Source organism: Sprattus sprattus (assembly GCF_963457725.1).
Source record: "Sprattus sprattus genome assembly, chromosome: 10".
In the NCBI taxonomy this organism is placed as follows: Eukaryota; Metazoa; Chordata; class Actinopteri; order Clupeiformes; family Clupeidae; genus Sprattus; species Sprattus sprattus.
This window is the reverse complement of record NC_137908.1, coordinates 16,527,212-16,545,479: the sequence shown is the minus strand read 5'-3', so window position 1 is coordinate 16,545,479 and position 18,268 is coordinate 16,527,212. Positions and strand designations below refer to the sequence as shown.

The 18,268-nt window shown below is 40.8% G+C and overlaps 3 protein-coding genes across 6 annotated transcripts in view; all 3 read right to left on the bottom strand.

Moving 5' to 3' along the window:
* Nucleotides 1–875: 875 nt before the first annotated feature.
* LOC308370752 (protein phosphatase 1 regulatory subunit 12B-like) lies at nucleotides 876–8,455 on the bottom strand. Its single transcript, XM_080845456.1, has 7 exons — nucleotides 8,264–8,455; nucleotides 4,439–4,455; nucleotides 4,053–4,170; nucleotides 3,148–3,252; nucleotides 2,870–2,923; nucleotides 2,554–2,604; nucleotides 876–1,581 (listed from the first exon to the last, which is right to left on the bottom strand). The coding sequence occupies exons 1-7, from the start codon at nucleotides 8,354–8,356 to the stop codon at nucleotides 1,495–1,497; spliced, it is 525 nt and encodes a 174-aa protein (XP_080701582.1). The 5' UTR covers nucleotides 8,357–8,455; the 3' UTR covers nucleotides 876–1,494.
* A 1,769-nt stretch (nucleotides 8,456–10,224) lies between these two features.
* LOC308371432 (uncharacterized protein) lies at nucleotides 10,225–13,374 on the bottom strand. The gene is made up of 4 exons (XM_080846328.1): nucleotides 13,004–13,374; nucleotides 11,949–12,445; nucleotides 11,601–11,691; nucleotides 10,225–11,443 (listed from the first exon to the last, which is right to left on the bottom strand). The coding sequence occupies exons 1-4, from the start codon at nucleotides 13,265–13,267 to the stop codon at nucleotides 10,607–10,609; spliced, it is 1,689 nt and encodes a 562-aa protein (XP_080702454.1). The 5' UTR covers nucleotides 13,268–13,374; the 3' UTR covers nucleotides 10,225–10,606.
* Nucleotides 13,375–15,935: 2,561 nt separating this feature from the next.
* The window catches only part of LOC308371306 (immunoglobulin-like and fibronectin type III domain-containing protein 1), a gene marked incomplete at its 3' end in the record, with an annotated part of 62,022 nt that continues 59,689 nt past the window's right edge, over nucleotides 15,936–18,268 (bottom strand). For 2 of the 4 annotated variants that reach the window (XM_080846154.1, XM_080846156.1), the window contains 3 exons: nucleotides 17,205–17,501; nucleotides 16,336–16,663; nucleotides 15,936–16,164 (listed from right to left, as the gene is read on the bottom strand). In XM_080846154.1, the coding sequence (XP_080702280.1) occupies nucleotides 16,122–16,164; nucleotides 16,336–16,663; nucleotides 17,205–17,501 (668 nt within the window). Of the gene's footprint in view, nucleotides 16,170–16,331; nucleotides 16,664–17,204; nucleotides 17,502–18,268 lie in introns of those variants that run through there. The other 2 variants (XM_080846155.1, XM_080846157.1) reach the window with 2 other exon arrangements.

Here is an 18,268-nt window from a genome sequence, read left to right as displayed (position 1 = left end):
TTGAAAGTCTGACTTACATTTGGAAAACTGTAGGCACTTTAGTTTGTTGTTGATTGACAGCAGGCATTTTTCTGGCAACCCTCCAAAGCAACTTGTGGTGATGTGGGTGGCGTCTGATGGTAGTTTTGGAGACTTTCTGACCCCAAGACTCAACTAACCTCTACAATTCTCCAGCTGTGATCCTTGAGTGAGCGCAGGTAAGGACGAAGAAACAGGCCTTTTCCTTGAGGAACAAACTATTCTGACTGAATAGGAAAACAAAGATAATCTATAGCTACCTTGGAGATTATTTTGCCAGTCGAACCATCCTCCCCACGGTGCGTGGGGTCAATGTACAGACAAAGACATAATTTTTAATAGCCTGATTACCTCATATTCACTAGGGGTGCCGATAATTGTGGAGGGCACTATGTCACTGTGGACTGTAGCCTACACTTCAAAATAATCTAAGTTCAGTCAGCCAATATTGTTGTTTAGTTTGTTCCACTAATAACCACAAGGTGACTCGTTAATATTCCAGTCTAGTATCATAGCAGTTTTTACCCTTTCGGTTTATCCTGCTTTAAATCCAGTGAAGACAGGCATTTTAACATTACATGTGCTCAGCATTACTCTAATCATTATCATCCTTGTAGATTGACTGTTAGCATAAGGCAACAAACTTGACACAGATTTAGTCAAAGATATGATCTTGGTTTCATTTAGTGCTCATATGTAATATGTTTATGTGTATACATATGTATGTAAATGTAATCGTAATCATGGTCATTTTAGTACGTAAACTGTGTAATGAATGAGGCGCACAATAAAATGAGTATTTCATTTGTGTAATAAATACGATTTCTTTGATTAACAGAAACAAAAACAAAGTAATTTCATATTAAGACAGCATAGCTCAAACCAGTGGGAATGTGTTCAGAATCAGCATTGAGACAACACACGCAAATCTTCAGTAACTCTTAAATAAACATTTTGAAATAAAAGTGAGTATGACTAAGAACGCAATACAGTATATCAAACGATAGCCATTGTAATCTACCAGACATGCATGATGTGTCTATTAAAACAGTGTCTCAAATCAGACTACCAGTGTAGACTCAATCCCATTACTCCAAGTTAAAGCAGGTGTATTGCTGAAGTTAATTTGAGTACAGCAACTGTCAATAATTTGAAGCAAAGACATATGCTAATAATACTGATAATTACATTCTAAACACTGTGAAGCAACACTTACATTTCAACAGTAGATGGCAGTAGAGTCAGCCAACCATGACCCCACAGACGTTACACTTGTTTAAGACAGGTTTGAAGTTGAAACCACATAGTGTAGACAGTGGTATTTGTGTTTGTGTGTTCTATTCATACATATATATTATATATAAGTATATATATAATTCTATTCATATATACGTTATTTAGACAGTGGGAACTCCTCAGGCAGTAACAAGAGAACTGGTTTGAGTCTCAAGGTTTCATAGTTTCGCTCCTTTGTTTTTATTTGGATAACTTGCTAATAACGCGGATCAGGGCACCGTTCTCATCCTTGAGCCGCAGGTTTTCATTTTTCAGCTCAGTCTTCACCTGCAGAGAGAGAAGCATTGCTAAGGTCATGTGAACAGGACAACAGCATTTTTTAGGGAAGAGGACAGGCCTTCAGAGCAGAAGTGCATCTTGGAAGAGGGAACAGAAATGTGACTGGGACAATGATTATACCTAAAGCTATATTCAGTTCTGTTTCCTTGAAGATGTTTAGTCATTTTTAGTGCAATGCACCCGCTGAAATCTCTGAAGCAACCTGTCCACTGTAGGCCTACAGCATGATCGGTTTACAACTGCAGCTACAATAGCAGAAGTAGTCTTATTCAATGCTCTGTAGTGTCTGCTGTTTAGGCCTTTGTCTGCTAGCAGTGTCCACTGAGCTTTTTTGTGTCTCACTCTTCGCAATGGAGTAGTCTGTTTTTTTTTCCTCGGATAAAGAGACAATTGTGCCTTTGTGCTTTCAGATTCTGGTACTTCATGTCACGAATGGAGTAGAGTGGGGATAGAAGAGTGTGCCTTTAGGACATTCACTGAATCTACACCAGGGTTTGCTGTGAAACAGTGCAAGGGTCATTGTCTACCACACTCTCAGTCAATCCTCTTCCCTAATTTAACATACAGATGTCGCTTTACCCATTCTAAGTTAAGCACAACATTACCAAACTTCTTTTCACAAAATGTAACTGACATTAACCCCCTTGCTTAGCTGACAAAAATGCCAAACTGTCCTTTTGCTTGATAAAAGCAAATTTTCAAATATGTTTGGAGGAAGTCAGGGTATATTAAATTCCTTTCATTCATCTTCCTGCTGATTCCAACATTTGAAAATCCCACACACTGTACTGTGTTAACCTTATGATGCAATGATGCATGCAACCCTTAAAAATGATTGAATCACTATACTTGGCTGCCCTGTAGTAGACAATGAGCTCTGATAATGCTTGGGCAACACAAGTGTAATTATGAACTACTGTGAGAACTGTGCTTTGAACTGTACCATAACAGGAATCATACCTTCAGCTCATCCTCCATCTCTGATATCTTTTTCTCCAAAACGTGCTTCTCCTAAAGAGATGGATGGATCAGTATCAATTATCTTCAGCACATAACTGAAGATAATTATCAAGTATACAGCATGCATGCCCAGGTCTAGTAATGTGAAGTGAGGGGGATAAGATGAATCGAGTGTGATGGGGAGGTCAGACCAGTGGAGGGAGTTAAGTTGATGGTGCATAGGACTTAAGTGTATATAATGAATAGGGGGGTGAATCACCGGTGAACATGGATGGTCATAGTGCAAGGAGTTAAGATCTGTAGAGAAAATAGATACCCTTTTCTCCGTCTCCATCACATTGGACTTGGACTCAGATATTTTACCCTGTTTCTGAAAAACAATATCAACTGTGATTATGCAGCCAGAACAGTCTGTGAATTCAATCTATTGTATACATGATTCAGTCAAACTCAGTTAAATACATTGATGAGTCCTTAGTTCATTATGGAAAACATATCTTTAATAATTAAATTATAAATTTATAAAATATGTGCATTGCTTACATCACTGATGCTTAAAATAGCCACTGAACTATCAGGGGGAAATGGAGTTACCTGTGTGACTCTCTCCAGTCGAGCCTGGATCCTTGCCAGCTCTTTTCTGCTGTCCCCCAACCTGGTCTTCAGTTTCTCATTGGTCTGTAAAGCCTGCTCATACATCTGCAAAGAACCAAGTGTTTAATATGTCGAAAGACAGCAGCTTGTTTTATTGTGGATTTTATACGAATAGTAAAAGACATTGCAATTGGAGATGATGGTGAAAAGCTTGAGGAGACGACAGCAGATTGAGATCATCTGGAGATATCAAAGCTCCTTTGTCTAGTGTAGTGTAGTCTACAGGACTAAGGGGCGTTGGTTGAGTACTGGTTTTACTTCATGAGGATATAAATGGAATTGATGATGTTGATAAGCGAGGAACTCGAACTGTGTTCACCAAAAGTACTGGTAAAATAAAAGTTGTGGCCAGTTTGAAGACTTGTGAGGTTTAAATTCAGGTCAGTTATCAGGTTGAACTTGGAGTGTATTGCCATGTATTTTGACTGCAAAAAAAAAATGTATGACACTGTTTAATGTCTTTCTTTTATCCTTCTAGCCTTAACTGAGTTTCACTGAGTTTGCCACACTAGCCTGTTGGGAGTCTTTAAAATGAAAAGCAAAGGCCAGACAGTTGAAGTGAGAGTGAAGTGGAGGAAAGCAAAGTGCCAAGGGGTGCCGACAGTCGTACTGTATGAATTCTGATTCCTTCCATGCATTCAACAAAACAGAAACCATAAAGCATTTACTATGGAAAATCAAGGGGTGAGTCACTGGGAAAGGTCCCAGGTTTCCAAAGAAATGTCCCATTATTCTAAATTTATGAAGCCAGATGACAATCATTTTCTCCAGGGGAACAGTCAGCATGGCTAAATGCAGATTAGCGGATGGTTCAGTGGTACAGTTTGCCTTTCGCAGTAGTATACCTTCTTGTAGTCCTTGGGGTTGGTGTCATCTGCAGCCTGGCCTGCTCCCCTTGTGGGGTTGTCCCTTCGAGAGGAGAGAGGAGTGGCTCGTACAGCTCCACTTGCTGAAGAGTCCAACCTGTTGCACAACCCAAATGCCCTCTTATGTATCTTGCGGTCATGCGATTCATGTTGCAAACCTCTATCTGCAATCAGTGGAACTGCACTGTTTCATTGGTGGCAGTCTTCATTATTTCATGTAGTGCAAGCTATAATGCATGTTTAAACTCACCAAATAAGCGATCTCTCTAACTTGTCAGATTACTTGAATTTTAGGAATAATACATCAGGAAATGTCAGGAAATATTTTACTTGTTGCAGATAAAGTAGAATAAAACTGAACTTACTTTGATTCTCTTTCATGCTGGAAAAAAGTAATTCATACATGATTAATAAACAGTCAATGTTCAATAGAAGTTTATAAACTCTATGCCATGCCTAATAATAATGAACAATGGAAATAAGCCAAGAATGGTGGAGCTTCATAATTGGCTGATGGACAGTATTCATAAACATACAGAGGATTAAGTGGTGACATAAGTGATGAGTTTCTAATGGCAAAGCAGTTCCCTTTGATGGTTTCCTAGTATACTGTTGATTGCATTGGCACTTGGCTTCAGTGGATATTGACCTAAGCATTAGTGAGTACTTCCACGGTGTGTCTGGTAAGACTAGTAACACTGCTGTGTGCATCATTCCTGGAAGCTTGGATTGTGAGGAGTCAACTCTATGTGGGGATGCAACCCAGCTTTGCTTGCCAACTGCAATAGTCTGCATCAGGAAGCAACAGTCTCTTTCTATTTTATTCTCTGTCACTTAGCTTCACAAACACAGTCTCACTAACTGTTTCATACCTCATGTCTTTTTAGCCCCTCCTCACATTTCTCTCTCTCTCTCTTTCTCTCTCTTTCTCTGTGTAAGCAATTGAGCCCCAGGAAATAACCAAACACATCCAAAAAAGGTAACAACTTCTAGAGCTGGCGGATGGTCAGAGTGCTGTTGCCTGCTCAGATTAGAGGTGTTTACAGGGCTCTGCTTCATAGACTATAAAGGAGGAAAGCAAAAGGGCTTAAGAGAGGGAAAGACATTTCCCTTACAATGAACCAACTCATATTGTTACACAATTAGTTAAACTACAGAACATTCAGTACCTATTTAAGGTGAAGTTTTAGCCAGATGTGCATCCATGCAATGTTATACTGTAAGAACGTTTAAAAAGGACTGTGAGGTCATGGCTTATTTAACAGATAAAATATTGTACTATTTTTGTACACGCTGGTATTGAAACTATTAAAAAAACATCTTTTGAGTGTTATGCTCTCTCCACAGATACTGCCCAAAACTGATATTTACTGTGGCAGACAGGGAGAATCCCAAAGCCACACTTTTTTGCTTTGGTTCAGTTCCATTTATCCATACACAGAGGGGGCAAAACACTCAAGGTGGTAGCCCTGTTCTAATTCAGCAGCAGCCCTAATTTGACCCACCTGACTTAACTAATCATGTGTGTGGAGGGTGGGGGTGTAATGCACATCTGAATACTAGAGCCAGGTGTAATTGATGAGGGTTGGAAACTCAGGTGTCTTTGACACGAGTCATGTCGCTCTATTTAGTTATTCTTCTCTGTATAATTTGAAGTTGTCATTTGTCATTAGGATTAACCTTGCTTGCTACTTCATGCAGTTGTTGTTTACTAAACTTCTCAATAACCTTATCTCTAGCTAGGTAGATTTGTATCAGGCATTTTTCATTGTATTGCATGTACTACTATTTAAGCAATACAAAAAAATAGTTAATGTAAGACATTACATTACAAAAGGAATCTTACTGTCATGAATGTTGTTTGTCGCACTGCAAAGAGCTGAATAAGAGAGTGAAGAAATATCCATGCTAGGACAACAAGCGCTATCTCATGAGGGCTGATTAATAAGACAATCAGTAAACAGCTGAAGTCCCACGGCCACTTAGGAAAAAGACAGGTGAAACTATTCAAGCACAATAATTGCTTAAGCTTGTCCGGTTTCTGTAGTCGTCAAGCGGGTAAAGGGAAGAGAAAGAGAAAAGCAAATGCCCTCTGAACAACCCTTAGCCAGTCTGGAAGAATGCTTTGTCCATGAGAAGAAAATTGAAGTGTGAGGTCATGACATGAACAATAAAACTGCACATTCTTTTTTTAACAGCAATGGTCTGGCTCTACGGTTGTCCTCAGACATTGGACTGGACACTGGAGCGGGTCCTTCATGACAGAGATGTAGTTGACACTGGCCCCTATTCATGCCTGGTGCGTGTGGATCTTAAGGATGCAGAAAAAATGGTGGTGGTGGGGGAGACGGTGGAGGTAAGAGGAAAACCTTCACAGATATTGCAGGATCCATGTGCCGGTACTAGGTCATGAGTTTGCACAGGACCTGTGTGCTCTAAGTCTCATTAGAGCATCTGGTACTGGCAGTAGTAATGTTAGGGGGAAGAGATACAATGACAGTTAAAAAGATGGAAAATGGAGAGCAGATTTATTTTATGCAAGACCACCTGCTGGTTTTTCTTTCTGGACTGAGGCCAGCAGACCCGATTTTCTAATTAGGCTCTCCACAACCAAGTATGGCAGTCATATGGCTTGGCACACATCCCCAGGGAGTGAATAACAGCTTATCTTTGGCTGGAAAAAGATACGTGTATGTGCAGTGAACACACACACACATACACACGGTAACAAAAATTCCCTTCTGAGTGTGAAGTTCACTGGATGCCAACCCATCATTATGTTGACAGCCTTAACACTAAGCCTCCTGTAATTTTTGTTAACTGTGTTAGCAAGTTTGACTGACAATACCACTCTTGTGGTTTTCCTCCCAGTTGAATAAATCTGTCCTTTATGGCTCTCTTCAAACTCTGTCAAACCTCTGTCCCCGCCAACCAGCATATGGGATGTGTTCAGGGCTGTCATGCCGGGTTGGCTAGCGCTTCCCAGTGGAAAATGTGAGTGTCCCAGTGGAGCAGGGCAGGAATACAGCACTGTAAACACTCGGACAGCGTTCCCATGCAGCTTCTCCTGGCCTGCTCGTCTTCTCTTCACAGTCTCCTGTTCCCGTGTCACAGCTTACATAAACAGTGGGAACATCTCTTTGCAGGCAAATAGTATCAGCATATATGTATGTAAGTGTGTTTTGGAGACCAGCTTGAGGTGTGTGTTGTATTTTTTTTAAGAGCTTGAGTTGTTGTTTTGATCTGTTCAGGGTAAGTGTGTTTGTTTTAGTTTTGAAACTAATTTGAGGAGAGGCTTGTGTGTCTGTTGAGATTCTTAAAGCAAAGCCTGATGATTTTTTGGGTGATCTGAGCCTTAAATTCTGTTTTGAACATTGCCCTGAAGGAATGCTTCCCCCCCTGTTCCTGTAAAATACAATGTAGTTGTGTCTTATCAATTGTTTAAATCTCGTCGTTCATTTCCCTCCTCTCTTATCTCTCAGCTCACTTTGACACACACTCAGATAGCGAGAGACAGACAGAGAGAAAGTTTGATTTTGTGGTTGAAACTGGGTATATATTTACGTTATAATTAATTGATTGACAGACTGATAAATGACAACAGACTAGACTGATAAATGTCAGGTCACACTCAATATCTACTCAAATTTAAATGATCAAGCCATTGTCTTTTTCAATTTTGCAAGATCATGTTTGATCACTGTCATATCTACATCCCTTGAGGGTATTCACTGTATGCAAAAAAAGGAACTTTGAAAAGTCAACTCATGATCTCATGATCAAAAATAACTTTCCCCAGTCATTTTGATGACAGATCACATGACGGATATGTAATGCTACAGAACCTGAATTTTAGTAGGAGAAACTATATTGATTCATATTTTGATGCTGTTGTTTGCTGTATGAGCACATCTAGAATTTAAGCAGAAGTTGCAGCCGGTCAAAAAGTCTTTTTGTGACTTCTATTTGTCATTCATTTTAAAAACTTCCATGGTAGTTGTGAATATTGTGCTTTATTGAGGTCTATGAATGAACCTATGAATAAAATCTTAAATCTGCATACAAAATAAATAAATATACTTCGTCATGTCTTCGATGGGATGCATGCATAAACGTATTGCCCAGCAAACTGCCATCAGCGCTGTGCCTACAAAGTCTTTGAGGTTGAATTGTAAAAACATCTCTCTTACCCTGCTTGTTCTGCTGCTTAGGGAGGCAGGCAGGTCGGTTGGGGTCCTCCGTGTGCGGGTCGGGTCCCTGCTGCTGGAGGACACAGTTGACATGGCTACAGGGTCAGGCAAGGGAGGCGTGTGTCTCTAGCATGGTCCAGGAACCGTTTGGTGGGAGATCAGCTGACGGGCGGTCCCGAGTACAGCACAGAGACGGCGCTGCAGCAGCAACAGCAGCCAGGAGTGGAGATGAGCCGGAGGTCCTGCGGCTTGGCTCCTGAGGGGACTACTGGCTCTTCCATCCTAAAGCCCTGCCCCGTTTCCCACCTTTCAGCCTCATAGCTTCCTGCCCCCTTTTCTCGTCCTCCTTTCCCTTCTCAGTCTCCGTCCTCCCCCTCTCTCTCTCCCCCTCTTTGCTGTACGACCATAACACCACCACCCCCCCCCCTCCCCCTCTCACTTCCTCCCACTCACTCACTCACTCACTCACTCTCATCCACACAGGATTACATAAAACATCCTCCTTTCCAGCGATCACCACTTACTCTCTCTCCTGACAATGAAGCAGGACAGTGGTTATGAAACCACTGTTGCACTAGCTGTTCTTGCTTGTTTTTCACTTTCATTTATCTGAACTCTTTCCCTGTGACCCCCTAAAACAGTCAGATGTAGATAGTCTATACAAATTGAAGGCAAGTTGTTTTACCCCAGAAATGTCAATCCATGAGAATACATTCTGTATTGTACCCTAGGGCACATAGTAAAGGGTAGCAGGGTATTCTCAGTCACCGGATGACCTCACTGCTTACTTCTGGTTGTTCAGTCTATCCTCCTATCCTGAGGGAACACAAAACCTCTTTTCATACACATTATGTTGCAGATTGGTGTATAGCTTGATGAATGTGAGATGTTGACCTGTTACCTACTACCAGGGTCTATTTAATGTGAACAAATCTGGTGAAGAGGGTTTACTAAATTAAAGTAAGTAACTTTGCTCTCTTGGGACATGGAACACAACCATTTTGCGAACAAACTTTTCACTTTAAGGCCCACACACTATACTGTATATGTGACAGTGCTGCCATCCTCTGGATAGGCAGAGTGGTAGCAGTGTGTGTACTTCAAACTCAAGTCATTTAAGATAGTGTACTGGGCTTCCAGGAACTACATTCTCAGACTTCATTAGGGAAAGGTCATCTCAAAAGGTCATGTAATGAGCTAGCAGCTGTTTGATTACTGCTGTCATGCTGCAACACAACATAGTGTTTCTTTGCCATGGAACAAATTGAAGCGAAAGAAAGAAAAACTGTACACAATTTGCCCTTTTAAAATAGGAAAAGCTATTCTCTGGTGCCTGAAAATTAAGCTTGAAATGTCTGTTTGTACACAGACAAGAAGAATTTGAGGATTACTTTGGTTAACGGCAACAATTCATAATCAAGGAGACATTGTCACTGGTGGCTCTTCATTTCTCTCTAGACACTTATCTTTCCACTGAATTAACAGTGCGGGTCATATGGCAGTGACATGTGAACAGCTGTCTCTGGCAGCAGACGGAGAAACAGTGCTGCCATAAATAACACTAGGGAAAACTGGCTTGAGTTTCACTCAGAAGGGACAACTGCACGTGGAGTATGGGGGACACATGAAGAGAGGAAGCTCATACAGCGGTTGCTCCCTAGCTGCCCGTGCCTATTTCGCATGAGATATGGCTTGTGGAGTTTGCCCAAATAGGAGAAAGTATCTGCAGTTACACAGTTATTGTGCATACAAAACACAAACTATATAAACATCTCTTACAGGCCTGAATGAGGTAAGATTGGCTGCCATACAGCAGTATTCAGAGCTGCCGCCAGAAATGGCAACGTGGGGACAGTATTAGTATCAGGGAGTGGGGGTGGGAGCAACACAAGGAGGGTAGCAAGAGGGCTGTGATATGGGCAATATAGGCCACAACATTCGAATGACCACAAAACAAATGGTACAAAACATACAAATTAGCTTTATTTTCTAACCTCAGGGAGATTAAAGATAAAATCATTACAGTCATGATATTTAAGGCTTTTTCTGCCGACAGTTCTAGTGATTACAGTATTACTCATGTAAATAGGTTGTTTTGTGCATTTTACACATTTTTTTATCTTCTTTGAGGCAAAAATGACAACTAAGGCAGGGCCATCAGCTTGACTAAAAAAAAAAGAGTTTCTCTTGAAAACAAACGTAAAAATATTGTTTATTTTTTTGCCTGACATAATTTCTAAACAAATTATGATGAACATGTATCAAAAGAAATGACTGATTCAGCCATGTTGGTTTTAATGCTTCATTATCTTTCTCTTTTGAAGAGAAGCCTTATTTTCTAAACTATTCAAACTCTGCAAAATCATCTTCATCATATTCCGCATCTTCTCGTGCCTCCTCTGTGGTTTCCTCTGTGACATCTTCTCCAAATTCTTGTAAATGTTCTGATAGCTCATCTTCAAGTTCCTTTTCAAAATCATCTTTAACTAATTCCTCCTCAGCATCAGCCTGCTCATCAACAGAGTCCTCCTCAAAATTGTCCTCAGTAGATTCTTCATCATGTTCTGATGGTTCCTCTGTAGTGTCGTCCACAGAGTTATCATCTAAAGAACGTTCTGTCCCTTCTGACAGTTCTTCTGTAGTTTCATCCTCTTCCTCTTCTTCTTCTCCTTTTTCTTCTTCTTCTGATTCGTCTTCATCTGCCTCCTCTTCCGCAAATTCTTCTGTACCTTCCTCAGCAAATTCTTCGTCGGCCTGTTCTTCTGCAATATCTTCTTCTGTCACTTCATCTACTGTTTCTTCCATCTGATTTTCTGTGGGTTCCTCCACAACATCAGCTGATTCTTCTTGCTCTTTCTCCAGTGGTTCCTCAGAAACATCTTCTGGCTCTTGTGGCGCTTCTCCAGTTGTTTCCTCTACGATGTCAATTGTTTCTTCTGCCCCCAGTGTTTCATCAGCAGCCTCATCTATTGCTTCCTCATCAGGTTCAGCTGCCTCCTCCATGGATTCAGATTCTACTACTGCCACCTCCTCTTCATAGGCTTCCTCGGCTATTTCATTGGGTGTTTCTTCTTCAGCTTCTTGGTCTACCTGCTCGCTAGATAGCTCCTCGGGTTCCTGTGTCTCCTCTGGAGCTGTGGCAGCTTCCTCTTCAGCTGCTGACATACTACCAGGGAGAAACTATAAAGCAGAACATAGTAAATTTAGCAATTGCATTTAACGCACAAAACAGTACAATATACAACATGTAAACTAATAATAAATAAATAAAACTACTCATGGGGAATGTCATTTGCGTCTACAAAAACTGTGTTTGTGTATGTGTGTCCTTTATCACCTGGCTATGCTCTGTTAAGCTCTCCTGTACAGTTCTTAGTTGCTTATTCAGGGATTTCTTCCTCTTCATCCGCTCCATCACTAACAGACTCCTGGTGCACAGGGGTAAGGGGTGGTCAACAGCTGCAATATTTCTAGAATCATCACGTTAAGGCCAAACAGTTAAAAACAGGTTTTGTGATAATACATTCTTAGATACCAATCCATCATCATGATGCCAGGCTACGCAATAAATCAGCATGTGCCAATGAACATGTTGTAAGTGTCTGTGCTGTGCTAGTGTGTTAAATGAAAGAGGTTTTCCTAAGTCCAGTTCATTTGCTGTTTTGTGCTTTTATTCTCTACATACTTTAGTTCCAGCACCTCCTGACCGTTGGACTCGAGTGATGCCTGCTGACTAGAGAGAATTTCCTTGAGGCTATGGATGTCATCGGCCTGCCCCTGTAGCTGCATACTCATGTCGTCTACAGCAACACCATGCTGGTCGAGTTGGGATGCCGCACTGGTGATACTGCTGGAGATGCTGGAGATGCTTAGGGCAAGCTGGGAGTTGGAGCTCAGAATGTCACTTATGCTCTGCTTCACCGCCTCCAGCTCCTTTCCTTGGTTCGTGAGAAGTGCACTCAGTGCAGCCACTGACACTCCCATCTGCTGCAGGTCTGCAATCTTGGAGTTCAGCGCTGTAGTCATCTCAGTCTGCAGGGCCAACACCTGAGCACGGAGGTCCGAATCGTTCAGTTGCTCGGTAGCGGTAGCGGTCATGGCCATCTCTGCCTGCTTCTGGGCCTTGGACTGTGCCTGCTCCAGAGCCAGCAGCCTTTCTTCCACATGACTAATGCCTTCCAACTGCAAGAGGATGACATAGCTTAAACGTTGCTTTTTAAAAGTGAAATAAAGAATCCTGATAAATGGCTTACACTATCAGCAAACATCTTTCTTTAGAGACCATGCAGGCCATGGTCATATAGGGAAGAATCTCAAGTAAGTGTAATCCCTCAACCGGATGTTTATGTATAACATAAAATGTGTGGTACTACTGATTGCTGAAATAAGCAATCACATTGTACATTCCCATTGGAGTGACATTTCAGGTCCTTCCAATGTGATGAGTAGCTAAGCAGTAAAAGGATCCTAGGACAAGACCTCTATTAATAGCAAGAAACCCCACACCATTCTACTCATCACACGTGTAGTTAATCTCAAGAAATACAAGGCATGGCCCACCAGTACTATATTAAATGGTAACATAGCAACCAGATAGTCTCGCACATTTTACAGAATTTCACAAGAATACACATTACAGAATACTACATTACAAAATAACAAAAAAAAATGTCATGGGACATATTTGGATTTCTGTACCCTGTACATAATCGCATAGAATATACTGTAAAATAGACTTACTTGTGTGTTCCCTGCCCCATCATGTTGTTGGAACTTAACAAACTTCCTCTGTAAGGACGTAAAGGTTTCTGACAAATCGTCAATGGATTGTTGCTGCTGATAACAGAGCCAACTGAGAAGTGGACCCCCAACGACGACAACCAATAACAAAAAGCACAGAAGAACATAATGGTTGCGCGGTTTACTTTTGACCACCGGTGGATCCAGCACAAGAGGCACTTGATCCTCCTGTTTGACGTTGTTTTTGACCTTGCGCTTACCCATGGCGTTGTCCGGCAGGGAACACTCTCGTTACAGTACAGTATGCAGTTGGTGTAGTGTGTAATGTTGGGACAGTCCTCTCTAGTTATTAGCCTTTTGTGAAACCCTGGTCCTTCATTGGTTTTCAACAATCACCGGTAGCCCAGCGTTTCAGGAGGCGTGGCTCGTGGGGGAGCACGTTGTATAGGTAGGGCCTGTACGACCGTATTTTAATAACTGTCATGATGTTGCTGGTGCGATAGTACGATAGTGATCTCCATGCTTGCTTTAGCATGTTTTTCCTGTTCAAGTGGACTATTACTACAAATGCAACAGGTTGTATTTAAGTGTGAAAAGTCCAAATGCATCATGTTTCATATTCAGTCAGGAAAGCGTAAAGGAACAAACTTTGAAGGTAGCTTTGTCATCATCTTTTAATTGGGTGAAAATAACAAATATATATTTGAAATATTTTGACTTTACATTGTGTCCCTTGTAGCCAACGTGAACGTGATTGCCTACTACTATTTCGACCTATAATATAAACATTTTACATGTCACACTACCTCCATCTGCTGGTATAATTTATCGTTGCACTGACTGCTATCAGCAAACAAATCACGGAAATACACGGACAAAATGCAAAACAACACATTTACCTAGTACCATAAAACGCTACACTGGACCGAACAAATCTGTGCAGTCAAGGCTGACATGGGTCCACGGGTTGTATTTTTTTTACACACACACAGAGGCATACATTTGAACAGAAAAAGCACACAAATTCTTTCTTTAAAGTATTTTAACAATTTCATAGACGTGGACATGGTTAATATCAAATGGCAGACTACATAAAATCTGATCTATACTGATAACCCTCTGCTCTGCAAGAAAACCTTTCTGTAAATGCAATCTCCTGTGTATCAGTATCAAATAGGCTATGGGAATGGTGGTGTTAGGCTACCTCTAAGGAGGGAGTATTAGTACAAATTAATTAATATGAATGGAACAGTCTTTAAGTAATTAACTTAATAGGGAATTAATTTACATTATACAACATTAAGATACACATAGACATTAATTAATAAGATAATAGGAAATCTAGTTGCATTACCTACCCATGATGTAATTTGCATTGCTCTTATATTCCGGTCAAACCACGATAGTTTGACATTTTAATTCTAATTTGAGATTGTCCGGCATCTTAATCTACCAGATGGATAATTTGCGACAATTTGAGGCGACCTGTCAAAATTGAAGAGCATATGCTATGGCTGAGCCCGGTCCGATTTAACCCGTGGGATTATCTTATCAGTAGGTTTACAAGCATTTTCATAGCAAGATTAGTATAACATTCTATGCAACATCATTTATTGCCTGTGATTTTCAAGGGTATTTTTAGACATATTGACTTGGTCAGAGTAGTTTCATTAGACCCATCATCAGTAGTCCCTAGACTTTGGCTATATTGGGTTGTCCGTTGTCTGTGTAACCTTTAAGCTATCTGTTATAAAGACGTTGAAAAGCAAGAAACACATTATGATTTATGATAAACTGGTACTACAAAAAGGTCCGAAGGATTTGTCTCAGTTGAACATAATCCAACCTACCTCATTCCATTCCAGGCTTTCCATTAAAAACTATAACTGAATCATATTTGGAGCCAAATCATCTCTTGCATTGCGTGATTTACACACAACATGTGTGCATTTTTGTTTCAAATATACTCTAACTGTACCACATTTTCCTTAACAAAGTAAAGTCTGCCATAGTCTTGTGAAGATTGTAAAGCAACATCTCCCACTCACTTTAACCTGCATTGGTGTCAGTGCTCAAGTCTTTAGAGCCTTGACAATACAGTATATTAACGTCCTGTAAGTTGTGTGCAGATAAGCAAGTGTCACTTTCCCCATCTATTACATGCGGTCTTCCCTCGATAAACACAAAGGTCTACATCAGTAAAACACTGGCACGAGTTATGAATGGTAGCCTACAAACAACACATGGAAATAGCAGTGTGTTACAGCAGTAACAGCAACTAAACTGATTAAAATAACACCATGGCTGATGCTAGCACAACCCCCCATGTAATGGAATATTTGTGCTGTATCTCAACTTCACTGTAGCCTTTAATGAATGCTATTAGGCATCTGCAGAGCTTGGAACCATGCGGCTGCTGGGAATGTGGTGAATGTCTTTGGATGCAAGTTTAGACTAAAGTAAGGGGTAGGATAGCAAGAATTCACTATTCTGCTGTAGAGTGAAGTTGGCCATCTGGAACAGGAAGTCCTGATTTTGAATGCATTTCCACTGGAGAGAGACTCAGGGTAGACTCTAAGAGTCACATAGCTCAGGAGACAAAAGCACAAAATGGTGGGGAAGATCTTGCTTTCTTGATTGCTTTAATTATTTATCCACCATACAGAATTTGCAATGGCAGTATATCATCTCATCCACTGGCCTTATTTTAATGCCTGAGGATGCGTTGCAATTGGTTTAAAATAAATTCTTTGAACAGAGGTATGAGAGTTGTTATTGTCTAACTCTGTGCTATTGTTATGTACTTGTTGCAGACTCAATACACAATAAAGGAATGCAGAATGCAGAATGCAGTTTGGGTACAGATTTTGTTCAGAAGACCGATTTATTTCAGACACAAAATTATTTATTCAATCAAACATCCATAATCTGATGTTGTGATTCAACTAAAATCACTTATGCAAATTCAGAAAACTTTTATTCCGGTGAGAATATTGTAATGTTGTTCTAATAATGCATTAATAAAGCCATGGAGACATGGAAAACATTTCTTGATGTATACAGACTTGAACCTCCGCAATATCAGCTAGGCTTACAGTCTCTGTCCTTCATTTTGAAATCAGCCAGGAAAAATGATGCACGTCTTCAGAGCGAAACATCTTCTACTCTGTAAAACAAGATGAATAAATGACATACATTTTACAGTAGCACAAGTCTCACACTAAGAGTTGGAAATACAATGAAGCGGCTGCTTTTGCCAAGCTATGAAGAAATTATTGAAAATTGATGACATGATAACGGAAATGATGTGTAACGTTGTAGAGTGTAGTTACCCCCGGACGGTGAGTTGAGTGGTGCACTCTGCCACCCCCAGAGGGCTGTCTGCCACCACCTTGTACTCTCCAGTGTCTTTGGGGCCAACTCTTAAGATGAGCATGGAGCAGACGCCACAGGTGTTGGAGATGTAGTAGTTGATATCAGTGTTTAGACTGACGTTGTTGCGGTACCAGGTGACGTGAGGTCTAGGATTCCCGCTCACCGCACAGCTCATGTAGCACTCGTAGCCCTGGGGCGCAGTGTGCAGCTTCAGAGGAACCAGGAACTTTGGAGGACACTCTAAGTCTAGGGCCTTGGACTCAGGGAAGTTGAGGGTAAATTTCTCTGGCAGGGCAAAAAAATACATTGAAATCAGCACTACAGATTGAGGCACCTTAAGTGATTTTCTGTTCTGTAAATATTTATAAAAGATAGCTTATAGAATATAAGTGCGTTATATGCACACAGAATAGTTCATGCTGTGTCAATTTAAATTGTGCATTTACATGTTTTCACATCACCACCAGAGTATTATTCACCACCTCTAACTTCAATCACTGAACTGTGTCACTTTAGTGTCGTATTGTAAGTGGTGTGATGGTAGACCCTCATTCCCTTTGAAAATATAGATTAAATTAAATTACACAGTGAGAGTGTTTTCTATGGAGTAAAAAGCAGTAGGTAGAATACTAACAAATGAAGAGGGACAACCTGTTTCAGTTTACTTACAAAGGACACAACACTGAAAATCACTGCTGAACCCTGATATTAAAGTTATCATGGAATTTAAATAATATGCCTCTGTGAATACCTGGTGGAGGCAACCTTCAGGTACCTGGGCAGAATACATTCAGACTACAAGGGAAACCATCTTCTGTCCACAAACCTTTCTTTACCGCAGTGCCCCACGTTGGGGCCATTACTGGCTCTGACATGCCCATGTCGTTCTTTGCAAACACCCGGAAGTTGTACTCTCGGCCTGGCAAGATGTTGCCTTCAGTGAACTTGTTGTTGAAGAGGTGGTCACCCACGGTGCGCCAGGTACGCTTGACGGAGTCGCGCTTCATCACCAAGTAGTGTAGCCGATCATCACGCTTCTCGTCTGGAGACGGGACCCAGGAGAGGGTGACCGTGTCTTGGACGTTCTGCCCCAGTTCCACAGGGCCTGGAGGCTTGGGGTCATCTAAAACACACAGCATGAAGGGAATGGAAATCAATGGCAAAATCTATGAAGAAAGCATCTACACTGTAAACCTTTCAGAGAACTCAAAACTTTTGATGTAACCGATTACATAAGAAAATTTGAGTACACATATTTTTTTTTTAAGTAAACTTAACTCAAAAATGATACATCGGCTATAATGATTTTTGAGTTCTCTGAACTCATATTATTCCAAAATCGTGAAGGATTTAGCCTTGTCAGATATTTGTGTTTTTCTGGGTCTTTCGCAAACTAGTCATTATGCCCTTACAAGTTTTTGAAAGGGTATCTTCTTGCGCAAGCTCTTACTGTAGAGAGAACTGTTATTGGCCGACCGCCTTCCCAGTGTTGCCACTGCATTTTAATTTACATCTGTGACATAGCAGACGCTTTTATCCAAGGCGATTTACAAGGAATTTTGCATTCATAGATCAGGAGCAGTTTAGGGGTTCACACTTATACACTTGGTAAGGAGGAGTTGGGAATCAAACTAGCAACCTTCCAACCTCTGGATTACTAAACGAGTCCTCTACCTTAAGTCTGCTGTCTCCGTCTCTCATCACAAGAGCTTCGCAATGGTGTTCTCAACGACGTTGATGACGTCAGATACTAAACATTTTTGAGTTATCAGGCAATGTTAACTCAAACAAATACATTCCAATACAATTAAAACGTCTGCACTTGCTCAGAAGACTAATACATTTTAAGTTGGGTCAACTAAATACCAGGTTTTAAGTACTGAATACATA